Consider the following 20,172-nt stretch of genomic DNA (forward strand, 5'->3'; position numbering starts at 1 on the left):
AACATTTCGTAGAGATAGGAGGGTTTGGTTTGACTAATTAAAAATAGGAGAAATTAAGTTATTATCCTTCATTTTACTGCTTCATTGATTAAAATCTTATTATTTTTTAATTTTTAATCAAGGTCTTTGTGTATTAATAACATCATTAATTATTTTAATAATAATTTTTTTAATTTCTAAATATATTCATTTAATGTTAAAAATGTTACAATTAGTATATTTATATTTATGATTAAAATTTTTATCATATATTTTTAGTTTTAGTTTTTAATTTGTACCAATTTTCTTTTCAGTTTTAATTTGTACCCATTTATTAATTTCTTTTTGTGCCCATATTTTTTAAAGTTTATTTGTATTTGTACCCATATATTTTTTTTATTTGTACTTTTTATTGTGCTAAATGTACCCATGCTAATTATATGTACTCATTCATGCAAAACTTTTAATCTTAAAATGTACTCATTTTTAAATATATCAATTTGTTATATGTAAAATGTACCATTTTTTTTATATAAAATCTATTCAATTTTTTTCTAATCCATTTTTAAACTTATATGGGTACATTCTTTTTTCTTTGATTTTAAAATGTATCCATGTCAAGTTTAATCGAAGAAATTTAATAATGTTATTAAGCCTAATATCTTTTTCTTTTTTTTTGTGATTTTGAAGAACGTACCCATGTTTTGATACAATAATTTTTTTGGTTAAGTTTGATGAATGTACCCATGTTTATACACACACACACTATAGTATATTTATATTTTAATATTTTTAATCCCACAAATTATGGTTTTTTATTTAAAATCTCATTTATATAAACAACTAAAATTCTTATTTTTTAATTTAAAAAAAATATAGTAACGTACATAGAAATAAATTATCATATTAATTTCAGGGACCGCGATCAAACATTAAAAACCAACAAAGTTTCAATCAAATAATATTCATAGTTAAGGACCACATCCAAAGTCTCTCTTAAAAATATCTTAATTGTTTGTGCCAACTTGTGTGTAATGAGAATCATAAGGCCTGGTGGACCAATTCCTAGCTAGGTGCTTAATTTGTATTTCTAGGTAATTAAGTAGGGGTTTCTCATAAGAATTAGAAAAATAATTCGATTTAAAATAAGATAAAAAGGAATGAAGAGGAAGTGGCCGGCATGATTGCCCCGAACCCTAGAAAGAGAATGAAGGGCGTTTTAGTTAAAGGTAGCTCAGCCTTGGTGCTCTGCTCCCACGTACAAAACCAGTCTCCTCTCATACACATTAATCTTAAATATACAGATTGCATGGTAATTGATGGTAATGCATGATGCGTTGAGGGGCAATGCTATAGGTAGACTAATTTTAGATCAAATTTGTAAACTATGTGATGTATCACTAATAGGAAATAAGCACATTAATTAACATTTAAATAATAATCCAATCATTCATAACCACGTCATGTAGTTCATAAAATTTGGTCTAAATAGAGATGATTTTTTAGCATTACCGTTGAGATATTATACTCATTAGTGAAGAAAGTTGGGGAGTAGCCCTGTTTGGGTTAAAACTAGAACTTTGGGCTCAAAAGAAAGTTAGCCCAGAAGAAGGTCTAGAAGGAAGGAAGCCCAAGGCTCAGCCGAAGCCCAGAAGGCGGAAGAAGCCATTTTCCCGACTAAGTGCAGATCACTTGAGCCACTTGCTCACCTACCTAGAAGTCAAATGGTGTAGACTAGCCAGCTAATCAGCCCAAAAGTACTTTACAATGGCAGTACAAGTAAAAAGCTGATGAGTTACTACCCTTCAGCCACATGCAGGCAAGATCGATGCTGCATGCAGCCAAGCCAAATCATCTATAAAAAGGGAAAGAGAAATCAGAGATAAGGACACTCAATCAAACAAACAAATACACAAACTCTGCTCAAGCCAGATTTGCATATGAAGCTGTAGTCAGCACCAAGCCTTCATCCTTTTCAAGATCAACCTTCACCAAAAGCCTTTGTAAAAGCTTTGCTACCTTGTCTGAATCTTGTTGTAGTATCGATTCCCTCTTGTAAACTCATCTCCCAATCTCCCATTCTAGCACTCAAACCCTTTGTAAATCACAAAGAGAGGAAGTTGCAAGACGATTAGTCTTGCTTGACAAGGTGAAACCTTGCCCGACCCTCTTTGTTTTGTCTTTTCATTCATAAATCTAGTAATATGATGTATACTTCCATCTGTATCCAAGTTATTTCTAGCAAGTTTATGATTAAAAGGCTTCTTGGTTTTTGGATCTGGTCGGTTTAATGGTGCCTAACCATGCAAAAGATAAAGTTGGAATCCGCACTCATAGCTTGACCAAATCTAAGTTCTAACCTTTCAGGCATACAAGATTTATCAATCAAAAGTCCTTGGTCTCAAGGCATAAAAAAGAACTTTATGTGGACTTAACCCATCCACGACAATCCTTGATAACAAGAAGTTCGAAGTTACTTGGGGCGCAAGTAATCAGCCTATTTCTTAGTTTTATTGCTGTTATATTATGATTGCCACAGAACGCTTGAGTATAGAATTAATTCTGATAGGAAGCCTCAAGGCCTATACTTAAGGCCCTACAAAGGCACCTATCTAGGTTTGTTCTGCTCTTCAGGCTCGGGTGATTAAAATATAACAGTTGTAATACTTATGCAACAATGAACCAACCACTATATGTTCGAGTACTTGGTTAGTTTTGATTGCGAGCCTCAAGACATACACCTAAGGCCCTACAAAGGCACCTTTCATAGCTAACTTGGTCTCTCGGGCATATACAATTAAACTAAACATCTGTTTTACATTTGTCATGCTAAAGATGGCAGTGGCACGCCTGAACACCTAAAGTTAATTTTGATTGTGAGCCTCAAGGCCTACACCTAAGGCCCCACAAAGGCACCTTTCAGAATTAACTCTGTCATTCTCTTACAGCCCGCCAATAAGCAGAAGCCTGACAGACAATATCAACCGGCGCCAACCTCTTGGGGAGCTGTGTGCTCGTCGACCAGGAAACGTCCCCATCGGAAATTCCTCCAGACGAACAAGCCCACCAATTATTTATAAACACATGCAATGTTCCTCATTTCTTTGATATGAGAATGATACTTTCAACAATTAGGACTAATTTTGGTCCCTTAATTGTTGTAATTCATACTGTAGTTTTTAATTAGGGTTTTTTTTTTTTATCTTTAATCCTTTAAGAAGATTGAAATTTAAAATAAACCTGGTGTTAGATGACATGTTGATTATAATCCCTTTATGTGTCTTTAATTCAAAATAATTAGTGTGCATTTTATTTAATGTCTCCCATTAAATATTTAAATTTATTAATATACAAATTTTAATTTATTTTTTTACCAAAAAAGAGTTTTTTAATTTATTTTATTTTATTTAACATTCGTCAAACTTGAAAGACTCAATTAATGTACGAAAATGTTAATACCGAAATGTGTGTACCGAAATGTATTATATGAACTAATGTATTTAAATGTTAGTATCGAAATGTATATACCGAAATATATGCATGGAAATGTATTTTATTAAATTAATGTACCTAAATATGTGTACCGAAATGTTAGTACCGAAATGTATTATATTGAATTAATGTACCTAAATGTTTGTATTGAAATGTATGTACGGAAATGTGTGTACCTAAATGTATGTACCAAGATGTATTATAATGAATTTAATGTACCTAAATGAAGAAGACAAAGTACATCGAAATATATTGTATAACAAAAATTAATTTATCTAAATGTTTACAATAAAATATATTACGATAAATAAAATGAAAATGAAAATGAAAATGAAATAAAATCAATACATTAAAAATTAGGAAGAAAAAGAGAAATAATTAAAAAATCAAATTATAATTAATAAATGAGGTTATTAATGTATCAATGAACTAAAATTAGATTTTGATCTTACTCATGGTTTTAATATAAAAATCATCTTTGCTAAGGATTAAAATGAAGTTTTCTACTTAGTCAAAGATTACATATATATAGCAATAGTTTAGGAAACCTTTTTGGTATACTGCTGTACTCTTGCAATCGTCATACTGTGGTTTTTAATTACTTAGTCAAAGATTATATATATATATGAGTTTTAACGAAACACTCCCGGTACTGTTCATTTTTTATGAAAACCCACATTTTTACCTTTCTCTAATACTATTCACTACACCTTTATTTGTTATTTTTCATTAAAACTAAAGTTTTTTTTGAACTTTTCGTTAGTTTTCCTTATATATATATATATATATCAATAGTTTAGGAAACTTTTTTGGTATACTACTGTACTCTTGCAATCTCGCGTCTCCTTTATAACGGCATCCATGTATCACTTGTTCATACACTAATACCAATATCAGATTCTATATATATATATATATCAATAGTTTAGGAAACTTTTTTGGTATACTACTGTACTCTTGCAATCTCGCGTCTCCTTTATAACGGCATCCATGTATCACTTGTTCATACACTAATACCAATATCAGATTCTATATGGTAATCAGGTCCTCATCCAGAGCTGTAGTACTGCACACAAAATTGACATGCCCCAGTGACAACGAGTAATTAATATGTAAAATGCCCTTGAGCAGTGTACGAAAATCATGCATGACACCGTCGGTAAGGAGGAGGATGTTTTTCTTACATTGTTAAGGGTGAGGCACACTCTAAACCTCGGACGTTATTGGAGGTGACAAGACACACTCTTTCGGTTCTCAGAGGAATGACCATTACTGTTGACAAAGAAGTTACCTCAAAAAAAGGTCGAGTATCCTTGTCATAGTCCTTTGTTATGCGCACAAATTAAAAAAATGACCACCTCATATATGAACAACGAATATTGCCTCTAGGATGTGACATTGAGCAAATAGTCATTACCATAACCACAATCATAAAAAAAATATCATCAACAAAGCAAGAAAGTGCTTACAACCATGAAGGCTCTCCTCAACAGAGCGAGAGAATGACCACAACTGAAAATAGAGAAAGAAAGAGAGGAAATAGAGCAAGGATTGGGGCCACCGACTCCAATTTCAATATCAAGGGGTCGGCCGCTAGGGTTTTTTTTTCTTTTAAGGTTTTTCCCCCTCCTTTGGAGCCGCAAAAAGTTTATTTGAGACTTACGTAATATGCTCGATAAAAGAAGATAAATAATAGGGAATTTTAACGAAAAACATCCGGTACTATTCATTTTAACGAAAAACCACATTTTTACACTAAAAAGTCAATCCTGGTACTATTCACTTTACTCTTTATTTTGTCCTTATCATTAAAACTCAAAGTTTTCAAGCCATTTTCATTAATTGTCCTTAAATATCTATTTAATAATTGAGTAGAAATCAATTAGAAGGAACTAAGTGAAATTAACATAAGAGTCCAATTTATTTGCGATCACTGACAATGATGTTATTTGTGCATTTGACCAAGCCATGCATCGTGGCCTCTATCCATTACTAAATATTCCACAGCTTGAACAGAATCTACTGTCGAGACAAGTTAATTTCAATTTGAATGTGGAAACGAAATGAATTGGGGCTTTTGATGACAAGATCTCATTGGCACCTTGCTGATATTTTTCCCTAATGATGGCATTTATAAATCATGTCTCCCTGCGTTGAATGTTGATCACTACTATGGTTATCTTATTGAGAAATGCTACAAAGACTCTTTCAAAAGTGAGATTTTTTTTTTACTCTCTGTCAGTCATGTTTTTTGCACATTGTTTTATAATATTGGTACGGGAATTAACGTTAAAACGTGGGATGGTAGAGAGTCCATGAAGAGTCCCTATTTGAGAAAGTCTCCATGGCATTTCTCTATCTTATTTTTTATGTCTTGTCTTTTAGAAGTTGTAGCTTTGGATAATAAATTTGAAACAAAAATAAAACCAAATGAAGAGTAAGAACATGGGATGTGAGCCTTCTTTTTGGGGCAATAATAGCAACTTCTTTTAAAGGAACACCAATCTCTTTATATGTGTAACTTAAAGACTTAGGATTTGTTTGGAAGTATTTTTAAAATGATTGAAACCGTTTTTATTTTTAAAATTAGCAGTTCAAATACTTTTTCAGGATTCACTTACTTGCATTTCTACAAAACATTGATTCCAAAAATATTTTTAGAAACAACGCTTACAGCCGTTTTAAAAGCAATTACAAACGAACCCTCGAACCCTATGTTTAATCCAGTTGATTAGAACAATGTATTTCTCTGAATCCATTTTTTCGTTGTAGAGTATCTTTTATATTGTTCTTCACAAAGAAATAAGGTTTTTATACAATTAACATGGTAAGAATCTACTAACAAACCCTTTAGGCCAGTAATAAGTAATAAACAGTGGGAATAATAGCCGATCTCTTGAGGTAATTAACCAAACACAAAATCAAGATTGAGCCACTAAACGCAGTTTAACGATAATGAAATGCATGGGTGAGTGCAGAAGCATGCAATGACTGCACATAACCAGGTACGCATGCCAACTGCCGACTCAGCATGCCGAACACAATATGACGCATCCAGACCATTTCGCTAATACCTCGCATAAAACGACAGCTTCAAAAGGTGCATTGTTCTCAGATGAAATCCCATTTAGATTAAGGGATGCTATAATTAAATATTAAATCAACACAAAGTATTCTAATATCCAATCCCTGAGAAATAAAATGACACCAAAAAATAATACACTACAAAAATTAGAGTGTTGTTTTTTAGTATGTTAACGATTAAAAATTTTCAACATGATTATCATATCGACATATGATATTATCTATCTATTTGTTATATAATGTATTTTAATTAAATTGTATTAACTATGTCATCTACTCATAGTTTAACCGATGTATTAGTGAAATGCGAAACAATGTGATTGTGACGTTCTAGCACTAATTAAAAAGTAGGAGATAATATGATGGGTATTGTTATTTACATACCCCTTTTATTTTTCATGCACCATTGTTAATTATGTCCATTGATCTTCTTCAATGTTTTCAGTCTGATGACCCAATTAAGAGCAATGTGTAAGAGGTAAACAATGCGTGTGAATAGTAACATCCATAATATAAACCTAGCACAGCTGACAGAAAGAACATCTAGGGAGGGGAGAAAGGGACCAGCCAAAGCAAAGAACTTTTGATACCCAGACTCGAGTGTAATTCCCATCTATCCCTTGGGCCAACAAGTAAAGAACAGCAGAAATCAGTCCCGTTTTCCCCTATAAAATTAACACAAAAGCTAAAGTTTCAGTCTTTGTATTGGAGACTGGAAACACACGCTACACACAATAACCCCTCTCTCTCTCTCTCTCTCTCTCTCTTCTTTTTCTATTTTATTTTATTTTCCAAATTTTAAAATTTGAGCATGATTTCATCACTATCCAGTATTTATAACTCCACATCCACATGGCCAAAACTTTAAGAAAACACAACCCATTTGCTTCTTTTTTTTAATCAGCTTGTGCCCAGAAGCTCAGTTTAACCTCTCTAGAGCTGTAGAGAGAGAAACAGAGAGGAGAGAGAGAGAGAGAAGAAGAAGAATAGAAGCAAGTTTTTCCCATATTTTTTTAGGGTTCAAAATCCTTGGAAATGGTGAGGGGGTGAGTAGGTTTTCTTCTTAGAATATGGTCACCATGTATTGGATACTGGATTTGGTGGGAGCTGAGCTTCCATGGACAAAAAATAGCACCAATATTTTACACTGCAAATTTCATGACTACAGAAGAAGACAATACCAACAACAACAACAACAAGAGGATTCAACAAAAGCAAAAAAACAAGAAAACTTCTCAAGCAATATGGCTTGTAGCTACTCCAAGATTTCCCCAATCATTCCCATTGTTATTTGCTTCCTTCTTGTTGCTTCTTCAATGTGTCCGGTAGCACAATCTTCCGATATCCGCCGTGAAACCGCCGCCAATCAGACATTGAAGCCGGAGCAAGAATTGAAAAGGTTGAAGATTATAAGAGCTCGTCTTAACAAGATCAACAAGCCTGCTCTCAAGACATTTCAGGCATTTTGTCTTTAATTTTGCTCTGTTTTCCCTCTGTTTTTGCTCTGTTTTGTTTTTTTTTTTTTTTTTGTATTTAATTTGTTGGGTTTTGTTTGTTGCTTCTGCAGAGTCCGGATGGCGATCTTATAGATTGTGTTCTCTCTCATCACCAACCAGCTTTCGATCATCCCCAGTTAAAAGGACAGAAGCCATTGGTACTTAGTTCTTCCTTGAGCGAATACAAATTTTCTCAAGGTTCTTAGAAAATGTAACTCTAACTGGCAGTATGATAACTATTTCGTTTAAAGTTTTTAGTTTTCATTTTTTTTGTCAAACATTGCACAAAAAATAAAAAATGAAAACTAAAAACTTAAAAAACGAAATGGTTATCAAACTGGTCATGAGCTGACGAGCCGGCAAAGGAAAAGTCTTGATACGTCGATAACGTTTTTTACTTGAATTTTTTAGGATCCGCCGCAGAGACCGAAAGGCCAAAACCCTCCAGGAATGGCCGCTGAAAATTACCAGCTGTGGAGCATGTCAGGAAATCTCTGCCCAGAAGGAACACTTCCAATTAGAAGAACAAGAGAGGAAGATATGATGAGAGCCAGCTCTGTTAGAAGATTTGGAAGAAAACTAAGAAGGCATGTCAGAAGAGATACATCCAGTAATGGCCATGAGGTTAGTGCTTGTAAATTGTACAAACAAGAAACAAAGGAATTCTCAGAATTTGTCTCCGAAGAGTCACTATCATTTTAATTTAATTAATTTCAGTCAATTAGTAATTTATCAGACTTAATTAAATAAATGAATGAAAGAGTGTAGCTACAAAAACTGCTTTTTTACTAATTTTTTCAATTAAGTCATCCTCTTTTTTTTTATATATATATTTGAGACCAATGTAGGTGATCTACTATTTTTTTCCAGCAATGTTTTCTCAGTTGAGTTTCCAGTTTCCATTAGAAGTAATTAAAGACTTTCACGGCTGCTTGCTTTTGCTGCTTGGAGTTGCACTAATTCCCAAGGAACTTGCAACTCCACCATGTTTCCATGCCCTGCAGAATGTTTTTTCTAACAAAATACATGAAAAATCGAATTAGTGAAGATTAAATTAAGTAATTGTGCACTGATTGTGGTTTATGTTTTGTGATAATTGGGTTTGCAGCATGCAGTTGGGTATGTGAGTGGAGACCAATACTATGGAGCCAAAGCTAGCATCAATGTGTGGGCCCCCAAAGTTGTTAATCAATATGAATTCAGCTTGTCTCAGATGTGGGTCATCTCTGGTTCATTTGGTGATGACCTCAACACCATTGAAGCTGGTTGGCAGGCATGTTTATCTTTCATCACTAAACTTCCCCTCTAATTAACCTTGAAATCTCTCTCTTTCTCTGTTTAATTATTGAACTTGTAGGGCTAGGATTCTCGAAACATGCACAGATAGAACCGATTACAAATTTTTAATAGAAAATACAACCGACTGACACTAAGCAGACAATAAATTGACTATATATCCATATTTACGGTCTTTATTGCATGTTGAGTGTCTCTCCGACTTTATTTATTTATGTAGGATTACAAGTTTAAGAGTGATTTAAACCATGAAAGATACGGTGTAAGGCGCAATACGATGGTGGCAGAGTATTTGAATTTCAACACATTTAGTACAAATCAATCATTTTGACATTTAAGGCAGTGAACACAGCTCAACTACCTCTATCCTTTGAGTCGTCGTCTTCATCTTGTTCTTCTGCATTGTAATCTATAACATTAATGGGGGGGGGGGGAGGCTAAATTCATTTAATTTTGTGCAGGTCAGTCCAGAGCTGTATGGGGACAACTACCCTAGATTCTTTACTTATTGGACTGTAAGTATACAAAATCACCTTGCCTTCGACGACAAGCATAAGATATAATAATACTGATAATGAGTAAGATGTAATAATAATAATTACAGACCATAATAATAATAATTATTTTATTATTTATTTTGCAGACGGATGCATATCAAGCAACTGGATGCTACAATTTACTGTGTTCTGGATTTGTTCAGACCAATAGTAGAATTGCCATTGGAGCTGCAATTTCTCCAACTTCTTCCTACCATGGAGGACAATTTGATATTAGCTTGTTAATTTGGAAGGTAAGCTTTTCTTTTCATACCAGGTCCACACCCCCCCCCCCCCCCCAAAAAAAACCCAGTAAATCTGGCATGGAAATAGTAGTGATCTACAGGTTTTTTGTTATGTCACCTTATTTGATTTCAATGAATATATATCGTTTTCTCGCTCAATAAAAAAGTTATGCAGGATTCTCTTCCCTCTTATTTTCCTTATCTTCCCTCCCCTCCTCTCATACTTTTGTTTTTGTCTTCTTCCCTACAAAAAATTCAAAACAAGATGTTGATATAGCTCAATCTTAACCGTTTAAATAGGAGGGAAGATAAGAAGAGAGAGATTAGGAGGGGAGAGAATCATACTCTCACCTTATCAGTCCATTTTTGTGCATGCAAAGTTAGGTGCTTAAGGACCCATAGCCAAGAATGTTCTAGGTCCCTATATACCTGGAAGGTAAATACTATACAGGATAGTTATTTGGTGATGGATGACACTTTGACCAAGCGATTTGTGTAGTTTCCCAAATCAGGAAAAGTTCAAAAAGTCTGCAAATCCGATGGTCGGTATTAGGCCCTCCACAGATTTAGCAGTGTCCCATGTGCTAGAGGATTGCCATGTTAAATAACCTTAGCCAAACGCCTGAACTGCAACAACAAACAATTTATCCAGAAATGATAAAAATAAAGAAAACCCTAACACCAGAAATAAAAATAAAAAATTATCCGCAGGCGTGCCTGCTGCAGTGGTAAATTCCAAAATAATGGGCTGTAAATTCCTCGTGCTTTCTGCTTTGCTAGATTCCCTTCTTTTTTTTCACTAGAGAAAGAGCTCCTTGGCTCTTCCATCATTTGCTTTTTCTTTTCAAGGTTTTCCTTATTTTGACTCCTCAAGGTGACATAGTACAATAAACTTGGTTTTACTTTATCCATTTTACTCACTTCCCATTTGCTTTTGTAATCACCATGCATGCAAGTCCGTTGTAGCTAAAGTGTTTAAGTACCTAAGTTGTCTGTTTAATTTCCCCTCCTCAATATCGCTCGAATAATAAAAAATGAGTAATTAGGTTTTCATCCTTATTTTTACTACTCTATTGATTAAAACCTTATTACTTTTTAATTTTTTATCAAGGTCCTTTGTATTAATAATATCATTAATTATTTCAATAATAAAATATTTTTTATTTCTAAATATATTCATTTAATATTAAAAATGTTACAATTAGTATATTTATATTTATGGCTAAATTTTTTATCATATATTTTTATTTTTAGTTTGTACCCATTTTTAATTTGCAACCCTTTTTTAATTTGTACCAATTTTCCTTTCAATTTTAATTTGTACCCATATATTAATTTCTTTTTGTGCCCATATTTTTTACAGTTTTATTTGTATTGTACCCATATTTTTTTATTTATTTGTACCCATTTTTATTTTTGCTAAATGTACCCATTTTTGAAGAATGTACCCATGTTTTGATACAATCATTTTTTGGTTATTTTTTATGAATGTACCCATGTTTACACACACACACACAATAGTATATTTATATTTTAATATTTTTAATCCCACAAATTATGTTTTTTATTTAAAATCTCATTACTATAAACAACTATAAATTTTAATTTTTAATTTAAAAAATATAGTAACGTATATAGAAATAAATTATCAATTAATTTTAGGGACTTGGATCAAAAATTGAAAACCAACAAAGTTTCAGTCAAAGATTGTTCATAACTAGGGACCGCATCCAAAGTCTCCCAATAAAAAATGTATTAGTTTCACGAACCAACTAACTAGTTTTCATGGGTGAGTCACACTGGTGAAGAAGAAGAAAGTAAAAACTTATAGTAACGCTAATTACTTGTGCATATTGTAGGATCCAAAGCATGGAAATTGGTGGCTGGAATTCGGGAACGGAGTCCTAGTCGGATACTGGCCATCATTCTTGTTCACTCACCTTCAAAACCACGCAAGCATGGTACAATTTGGTGGAGAAGTTGTGAACTCGAGGCCTTCAGGCTCCCACACAGCCACACAGATGGGCAGTGGGCACTTTGCAGGTGAAGGGTTTGGAAAAGCTTCATATTTTCGAAACATGCAGGTTGTGGATTGGGATAATAGCTTAATCCCATTATCCAACCTCAAAGTTTTGGCTGATCATCCAAATTGCTATGACATTCAAGGGGGGATTAACAACGTTTGGGGGAATTATTTTTACTATGGAGGTCCTGGAAGAAATGTGAGGTGTCCCTAAGGGAAAGGTATACAGCTAGGGTTTTATATTTACATAATATTCAATTTTTCAATTTTCTTTTTTCTTGGGTGATTTTGGGTTAATCCATCGGCAGTTCAGTTTGGGTATTCTTGTATTTGTCTTCCTTTGTTAATCCCTCTTTCTTTTTCTCCCAGCTAACTGGTGATTTATTCATTATACCACCCTTAGGGACTTCTATGTAAATTTTGGGCAACAAAAAAAAAAATAGTGAATATACTATGGCTTGTCATTTTTCATTCTTTTGTGATTTGTTTTCACCTATGTTGTATATGCGAAATTGTGTATATTTTTGCGCAATTAATTTTCACTTATTTTGGATTTTTTTAGCCATCAGATTGACCAAATCAAAAAAGAGTTAAATGCATGTAGAATGCGAAAAATCATATAAATCGCTTCCCATTGAAAATTACATTCTCCCAACAATCATAATTGGTCAACCGTCATAGGATGGTCCAGTGATAGAGATGAATTTCAAGTCCGTATTCAACACAGCACGTCTTGAGAGTCTTTTCAACTCTCAAAAAGGTAAACTGTCGTAGTCAATCCACCCACTGATCTCCTTTTTAGAAGAAAAAAAAAATCATAATTGGTTCAAAAGAAAAGTAAACGTTATTGAGTGGAAAATGTTTCAAAAACCCAAAATAATAAAATAGTGTAGCCTTAAACACCCTATCTAGTTTATTTTGCATAAAAAAAAAACCTTATAGTCTATAGCTATATATCATTACCATGTGGTCCAGTGCTTAAAGCATAATAATATATAAGATTAACTAAACTTTTTTTGTTAATTAAGGATAATTACAAGTTGGTGTCCCATCCCATGCGTGCCGAAGGTTACAACTGTGAAGCCGAAGCTGTACCCAAGGATTATACGTTGGGTTCCTTGCCTTTGAAGACAATGACACTGTTTCACACACACGCACACAAAATCATTAAACTATACAATAATGTATTTAATTACCTAGAACCCCCAAACTATTTATATAACATATTAATTATTGACATACAGTACCAATGTTAAGCATATTTCTGAGTCCTTGTTTCGTGTTCCCACATGAAAATGTCGACGATGCCTCCTCCATGCATGATTTGGGATTCAGTCTTTTTCTTAAAGTTTACTTTATTTCTTATTAGTCATAATTAAGCTTGATGCTATATAAAAAAGGTGTCGACACTATCATGCAAACCAGATTCCTTCCAATGGAAACGAGTCGTCTAGTATTAAGGTTAGTGTATATTGGATATATTATCTAATGTTCTTTTGATCATATATTTGAGCATGATTGTTAAAGAGATAAGACGTCTAAAAAGATGTTCGAAAGAGGTTGAAGTAAACTAAAAGGTCAGGAGCACCTAAGTAAAATGACGTGCGAGTTCGCGAGTTCCATTTTGCTTTGAAAAGAAAAATTCATGTATCCTCAACTGTCGCAGCAGTGAAATGATACAAAGGGATGCCTTGAAGTCTCTCTTATTTTGTAGCAGAGCAACAAGTGAGGAATAGAAAAGAGATAAAAAGAGAATCTGACTTGGAAGCCAAGTCGGTGGTTAGTGGAATAAGGGAAAAGTCAAATCTGTTGACCTGTAATTTAAACCAGAGAATGCATGGAATGTGGATTATCGACATGACTGATGAGATGAGCACATGAACATCACATTCACATGCCATGATGTTGCAGGAATTGAAGTCGTATTCCATATATATATATAACTCTCTCTCTCTCTCTCTCTCTCTCTCTCAGTGGTTGACTGTTAAGAGCATTGACTTTCGAAAAGATTATTCAAATGGAATGCCTGGTCTTCCATTACGTTTTAATGGAGCTCTCACTAACTGTACATGTGGTGTGGAGAAAGTTTTGGTAGGCCAAGTCTTCGTCTCACTCAATGGTGGGGGCCGAGTGGGGTGCCAAAGGGTTTCACTCCCTTGTGAGTTTGCACCCGTCTACATAGTAGAATTTTTCATCGAACACGAATGTATCATGCGGCATTTACTCATAATGGTGAGCTATCGTTTGGACAAGTGTACAAGAGCTCACCCATTACGTGAGTAAGTTGATGCATGAGACAATCCTATCCAATACTCTCTTGCGAGTGGTGACTAAGTGTTCGTTTCACAGAAGAAACTTCGGTAGAACAGTCCAATTAACATATCTATCACATAACGTGTGACAAACATAAGTTCGAGTTAGACAAAAATACAACAAAAATTACATGTTTTTATTAGAGATGCACATGTAGTGGTCGATGTGTCCCTACTAGAAGTTGGGCTTCTTGGGTGGAACATGGTTCGACTTAATAATCTGGATGGTGGGCTTGGATGAGAGGTCAAAGGGATCCTGGTTCTTCTCAGACCTGAATACTGTTAAATGGTGCAACGCAGAATAAGTCGAGAATTGAATTCAGCATCAAAACTACAACAATAATCATATGATTGCTTGTTATGGTGCACAAAGGAACGTTTTATTATCAGAACATAAACCCCTAAGCAAGAACAAGGAAACTCGTTTTCTAGAAATAGAAACTCTGAAGAAAATACATATATGGGAAGATAACCAAATCTCATTCCACACATACGGCCTCGAGCAACTTTTCACTGGCTTCACTCACCTCCAATTTCTCCATTTTCAAACGAGCACGCATAGCAGGACTTGTCCTTCCAGCAGCAGCATAAGTTCTGATCAATGATTCAAACACCTCAAGCCCTAAGGATTCTACGGACTTCTTCAGAATCTCCAGAAAACCTTCTGCACCATCAACATCCTTCTCTTGCTCGAAATTCTCCATCAAAGTTTTGACAATTTTATGTGACGGACTCCACTTCCTACCATCCCCCCTACCAATGGATATTGCATTGGCAACACAATCAACCGCCAATTGATATTCTCCAGACTTCAGATAATAATCCAGAAAGATCTCCCAGGTTTTTGCATTAGGCTTGGCTCCTCTCCTGCGGGCCAGCTCCTTGAGTTCCTTGGCCTTCTCTAGCATACCCTGTTCAGCATAAGCTCCAATCAAAACATTTGCTACCCGAATATCATAGGTTGAGCACTGGCATTCCCATTCTCTGAAAGTTTTCTCTGCACCTGGGACATCATTCAAGTTGACCAACACCTGGATCATATTCAGATAGCTGATATTTGCAGTTTTAGGGAAAGCCAGCCTCAAGGAACGCCATACCCGATAAATTTCACGCAGGTTCCCTGTTTTACCATACAATGTAATGAGGAATTGGAAAGCCGAAAGATCTCGGCGCAAATTTTTCTTCTCCAATTCTTTAAGCGCATTTTCTGCCTTCTCAAACATGCCAGCTTCAACAAAAATTGAAGCTAAGTTGCTATACGTGGTCCAATCACTGGCAACTCGACCATCCCTCTTCATCTCATCAATAACCCTTTCAGCCCCAGAAATATCATTAACAGCAGCCGGTGCCCGCATCCAGACATTGTATGAATAGGAATCGAGCATGACATTACAGGCCTTCATTTCTTGTACGATGGCTGGGATCTTATCCGGCTTTCCAGTTTTTGTGTAAAGGGTCATAAGGCTGTTATAAGGCATGGAGGTTAAAGGTAGGTTAAGAGCCTTCATCTTTTCTATAAGGGCTTCAGCTTTTTCAGTCATCAATTCCTTACAGTAACAGTTGAGCAGGGCCCCGTAACAAAGATGGGTCTTTGCTGATTCAGGAAGATCAATGAAATAACTTTCTGCAGCAGGAATACCCCGGACATTAGCAACAAGATCAAGATGTATTGCCTGATCACTGACTGTCTTGTTCATTCCTCTTCTATCCATAGCTTCCGAGAGCTGTAATGTTAAACAGCTTTAGCATCTACGTCTAGTCTTGCGGTTCAAATTATAACAGGGAAAACAAGAAACATAAAAAGGCAACAAAGAAAAATGTTGAAGGATCAAGCTTTATCTTATCCAATATCTTTCTGAAAAGAGACTAGAAAAAAGATTGTATGAAATCCACACGGAATACTAATCTCGAGCTGGATATAACAAATCAATTCAAATTGGCATCTATCAAGAACAATTCACCCCTAAGAAAAACATACAAAGAATAGCCATAATACATGTAAAATACATATAAGCGTAAGTTCACATTGGCGATTCGACAAACAACCATACATTCTAACCTCTCAATACAAAAAATATGCAACATTTTTCGAACAAAATCATCAAAATTACAATAAATAATTTCAACCATTTTACTAAGTTTTCAAAATCATACACATTAAATAATAATCCATCAAATCCTACCTCTAAGCTCGGCATAAATTCAACAAATCAATCAGCTATAAATACTGCTCTCGGCGATCATAAATTGAGCAACTTTTGTGTAAAAAATACGCAGCAAAATCCGTAACCAATAACAAATGTTGGGATTTTGGGATTACGGACCTTGAGAGCAGGGTAGTAAAGCTTGCGTTCGCGAAGCTTCTTGAGAGTGTCGCCGACCTCCCATTTGTAAACTCGCTTGCGGGCCTTGAGGACTTCATTGAGCTGCTGCCGAACGCTCACCTCGGAGCCGCCTTCTTTGAACAGCCTCAGGTATAGAGCCTCCTCCAAGTACTTGCTCGACCGCTTCGTCACGCTCTTCGTCCGCCCGAACTGTTGCAGCGCCATTAGATCTCTGGAACTAGGGTTTTGCGAGAGAGGAAGAGAGTGATCGAGGGGTTTTTGCCGCAAATGAAAATCGATGGGGGAGGGAATTTTTGGGCTGAGAATGTAATTTGGGCCTGCTAGCTTAAAGCCCAATGAAAATTGCCATAAGGTTAGAAAGTTTTGGGCCAGTAAGACTGAACTGAATTATTTAGACGCACAAAACGACACTCTTGCATGCACACTTTTTAATAGAAATGTGTCCTATTATATGTGGAAAAACACTTGTATTATAGAATTTCAGCATGTGCGTCTAAGTAGCCTTATTAATTTCAGAATCTTCACTCTTGAATGATGATGCTCTTGAAAGGAAATTGATTTTCGCACTCGAATGATGATGCTTTTGAAACGAAACTGATTTTCGCAATCTCCGTTTGTTCTGTTACGGTACTCCTTTCTATTGTTTTCAACCTTTGGATTGGAAAAATAAAATGAAATCAAGAGACGGAAACAATGGAATAAATGTAGAAGAAGAAAAAACGAGGAGTGCGGAGTGCCCTCCCGGTAATTTTGAGAGAGTTCGGTTTTGGGGTTGGGCCTACTTTACAATCTAGAATCTCCACTTCTAGAACGACGACGTTTTGAAAATTTAGATTAGCAGTTTTTAATCATCAATTACGTCATGTGATTAATGTGATTAATGTGGCAATTGGCAAATGATGCACTAGAAGTTTTCGGAATAGAGGAGATTCTGCTGACCAAATATTTGGCCTTTGCTTTCCGACTTTCAGATTTGGCGCTGGACTTTCACGTGGCCAGCCTATCATCAAAGCAAACGTATTCGTCTTGTCGCATTCGTTTCTGGTAGTTTACAGTTATCTTTTTTTTTTTTTGGAACTTTAACGAAAAGCACCCGGTATTGTTCATTTTAACGAAAAATCACATTTTTACACTAAAAAGTCAATCCTGGTACTATTCACTTTACTCTTTATTTTGTCCTTATCATTAAAACTCAAAGTTTTCAAACATTTTTTATTAGTTTTCCTTTTTTTTTTTAATTTTTGCATTTCACAATTTTGTTTAAACATTTTTATTAATTACTTAGTGAATTATTAGTCGTTTAATCCAATACAAAATTTAGTTTAGCTGCCAAACATGAAACCGGAACTATGTTTAGTCCATCCAATTCATGTGTTCTTGCCTAACAAATAGTTAATATGGGACCATTTACGTATGAAAATATTCCATTACCATATTCTTCATATCACGTTTGTGTAATCCTTTTAATAGAGGTAGGATCTACTTATTTTGATCAGTTTTACTTCTATTAAAGAGGTAGTACAAATGTAATATAAAAATTGTGGTAAGTATCACAGCAAAATGCGAAGTTATGATACGCAATTTTCGATGGTGAGTAATACTAGGAATATCACATTTTTTAATTACATTATTATATCATCGTATGTGACAAGTGATGTATATAACTAACATTAAATCGGATAAATTTATAATTGACCTGATATGTACACATCAATTTATCATATCAAATGATACACACATGTTACATAAAAATATAATTTTTCTAACATTTTATTTTTAGTGGCGTATAAGTCATCAATTATCCAAAACCACAATGGCGCTCATCATCAAACCATGCCACGAGTCTCCCTTTGTACAACTAGCAACCGCGCAGGATGGCCTACCGCTCGCCAAACTCCCCGTTTCTATGATAATGGTGGGGATTATTATTTATTATTTGGGGCTGGGATTACTCCCGCTGGCAGCTTCTAGTTGCCCGGGGGCCAACTTGTTTGTCTTTTTTATTTATTTATCCAGTCACAGCCGACAAGGAATTTGCATGAGCCATTACGTTGTGGCTCAGTAATACATGATAAATTTTAAGCCCGCATTTAATACAGCATGTATTTAGATCGATTCCCGACTCTAATGATTATAAGATGCTAGCCAAGAGAATGTTGAAATGTCTCAGTGAATTTTTTCAGTTCGAAAAAGTAGACTACCTTGACAAAGCAACCAGTTTGTTCTTTTTTTTTTTTTTAATAATAGGAAGTGGACTTAACCTTATAATGAGCTAACAATAATATGATTCAAATTCGTCTTTGATGAAAATCAAATCTAAAGATCTCTCACTTACAAATGATTGAGAATAACACTAAACAATAGTATTAAATAACATTTATCTCCATTTTAAAAGAGAGAAAAAAACAATAAATTTGCATGGGTCATTCATCAAAACCCCACCACGTTTTGCAAAACGTGCGGATACCGGACACCATCCCTTACCACGTTTTTGAAATAGAAGGAGGAGTGATAGAGAATGTAGCACGATATTGTCTGATTTGAGCATCGATCAGGTCCTCACGATTTTGTTTTTGGGAACTCACACGAGAACTTCCTAATCGGTCACCCATTATGGGATTGCTCTCGTGCGAACTCGTTTAACTTCGAAATTCCGATGGAACACTTTTGGGTTAACTGGCATTAATTACGTTATGGTATAAATATTTTAAGCTCGGGATGTGACAATAATAGCGTTTAAAAAATAGCTAAGATAAATTAACAACAAAATAGCGTATAAAAATTATTATTATTATGTGAATATCGGGCCATATCACTCGAATCTGCTTAGTTTACTAACCCTAATTTTCTGCACCAAGTTCATACCAAAACTTAACCCTAATCACTAGGGCATCACGTTAGGGCGCCAATGAAAGCAATTGCCTCCACTTTTTATCATTGTTATATGCCTAACTGCCTAAGTATTCATTTTTATGTTATCACTGAGTCATAATAAAAGTTTTACAAAATATTTGAATAAATTAAAACAAAATAGCGTACAAAAAACAGCTAAGACAAACTAATAAGCGCATATTCTTTCCCACAAAGAAAAATATATGGGACCTAACAAACTATTCACAGTCCCAATGGGGGCCAATGCATTGATTCCAATATCTTTTGTATTCTTTCAATATTCTTATACCACCTTGATCCCACTGTGAGTTCGTTTGTAAAGAAAGAAACCATGCGTTTTGTTTGTACCATGCTTGATCAATCCCGAAACTACTGAGTACCGATCAACGTTATACCGTCAATGATCCAGAAGAGTTTCCCTCCAACCAGAAGGCCAATCACAGCGCGACACGTGTCGACATCAGAAGACAAT

The 20,172-nt window shown here is 34.8% G+C and overlaps 2 protein-coding genes across 2 annotated transcripts; one reads left to right on the forward strand and one right to left on the reverse strand.

The window, feature by feature from the left end:
* The first annotated feature begins 7,168 nt into the window (after positions 1-7,168).
* On the forward strand, positions 7,169-12,622 carry LOC126607972 (uncharacterized). The gene is made up of 7 exons (XM_050275700.1): positions 7,169-8,015; positions 8,123-8,209; positions 8,463-8,675; positions 9,160-9,324; positions 9,809-9,862; positions 9,991-10,137; positions 11,988-12,622. Exons 1-7 carry the CDS (start codon positions 7,626-7,628, stop codon positions 12,363-12,365), a joined length of 1,434 nt encoding a protein of 477 aa, XP_050131657.1. The 5' UTR covers positions 7,169-7,625; the 3' UTR covers positions 12,366-12,622.
* Positions 12,623-14,781: 2,159 nt separating this feature from the next.
* LOC126607973 (pentatricopeptide repeat-containing protein At1g60770-like) lies at positions 14,782-17,084 on the reverse strand. The gene is made up of 2 exons (XM_050275702.1): positions 16,788-17,084; positions 14,782-16,187 (listed from the first exon to the last, which is right to left on the reverse strand). The coding sequence occupies exons 1-2, from the start codon at positions 17,010-17,012 to the stop codon at positions 14,943-14,945; spliced, it is 1,470 nt and encodes a 489-aa protein (XP_050131659.1). The 5' UTR covers positions 17,013-17,084; the 3' UTR covers positions 14,782-14,942.
* Between the last annotated feature and the right edge of the window lie 3,088 nt (positions 17,085-20,172).

The sequence above is a fragment of the Malus sylvestris genome, chromosome 16 (assembly GCF_916048215.2).
Source record: "Malus sylvestris chromosome 16, drMalSylv7.2, whole genome shotgun sequence".
In the NCBI taxonomy this organism is placed as follows: domain Eukaryota; kingdom Viridiplantae; phylum Streptophyta; class Magnoliopsida; order Rosales; family Rosaceae; genus Malus; species Malus sylvestris.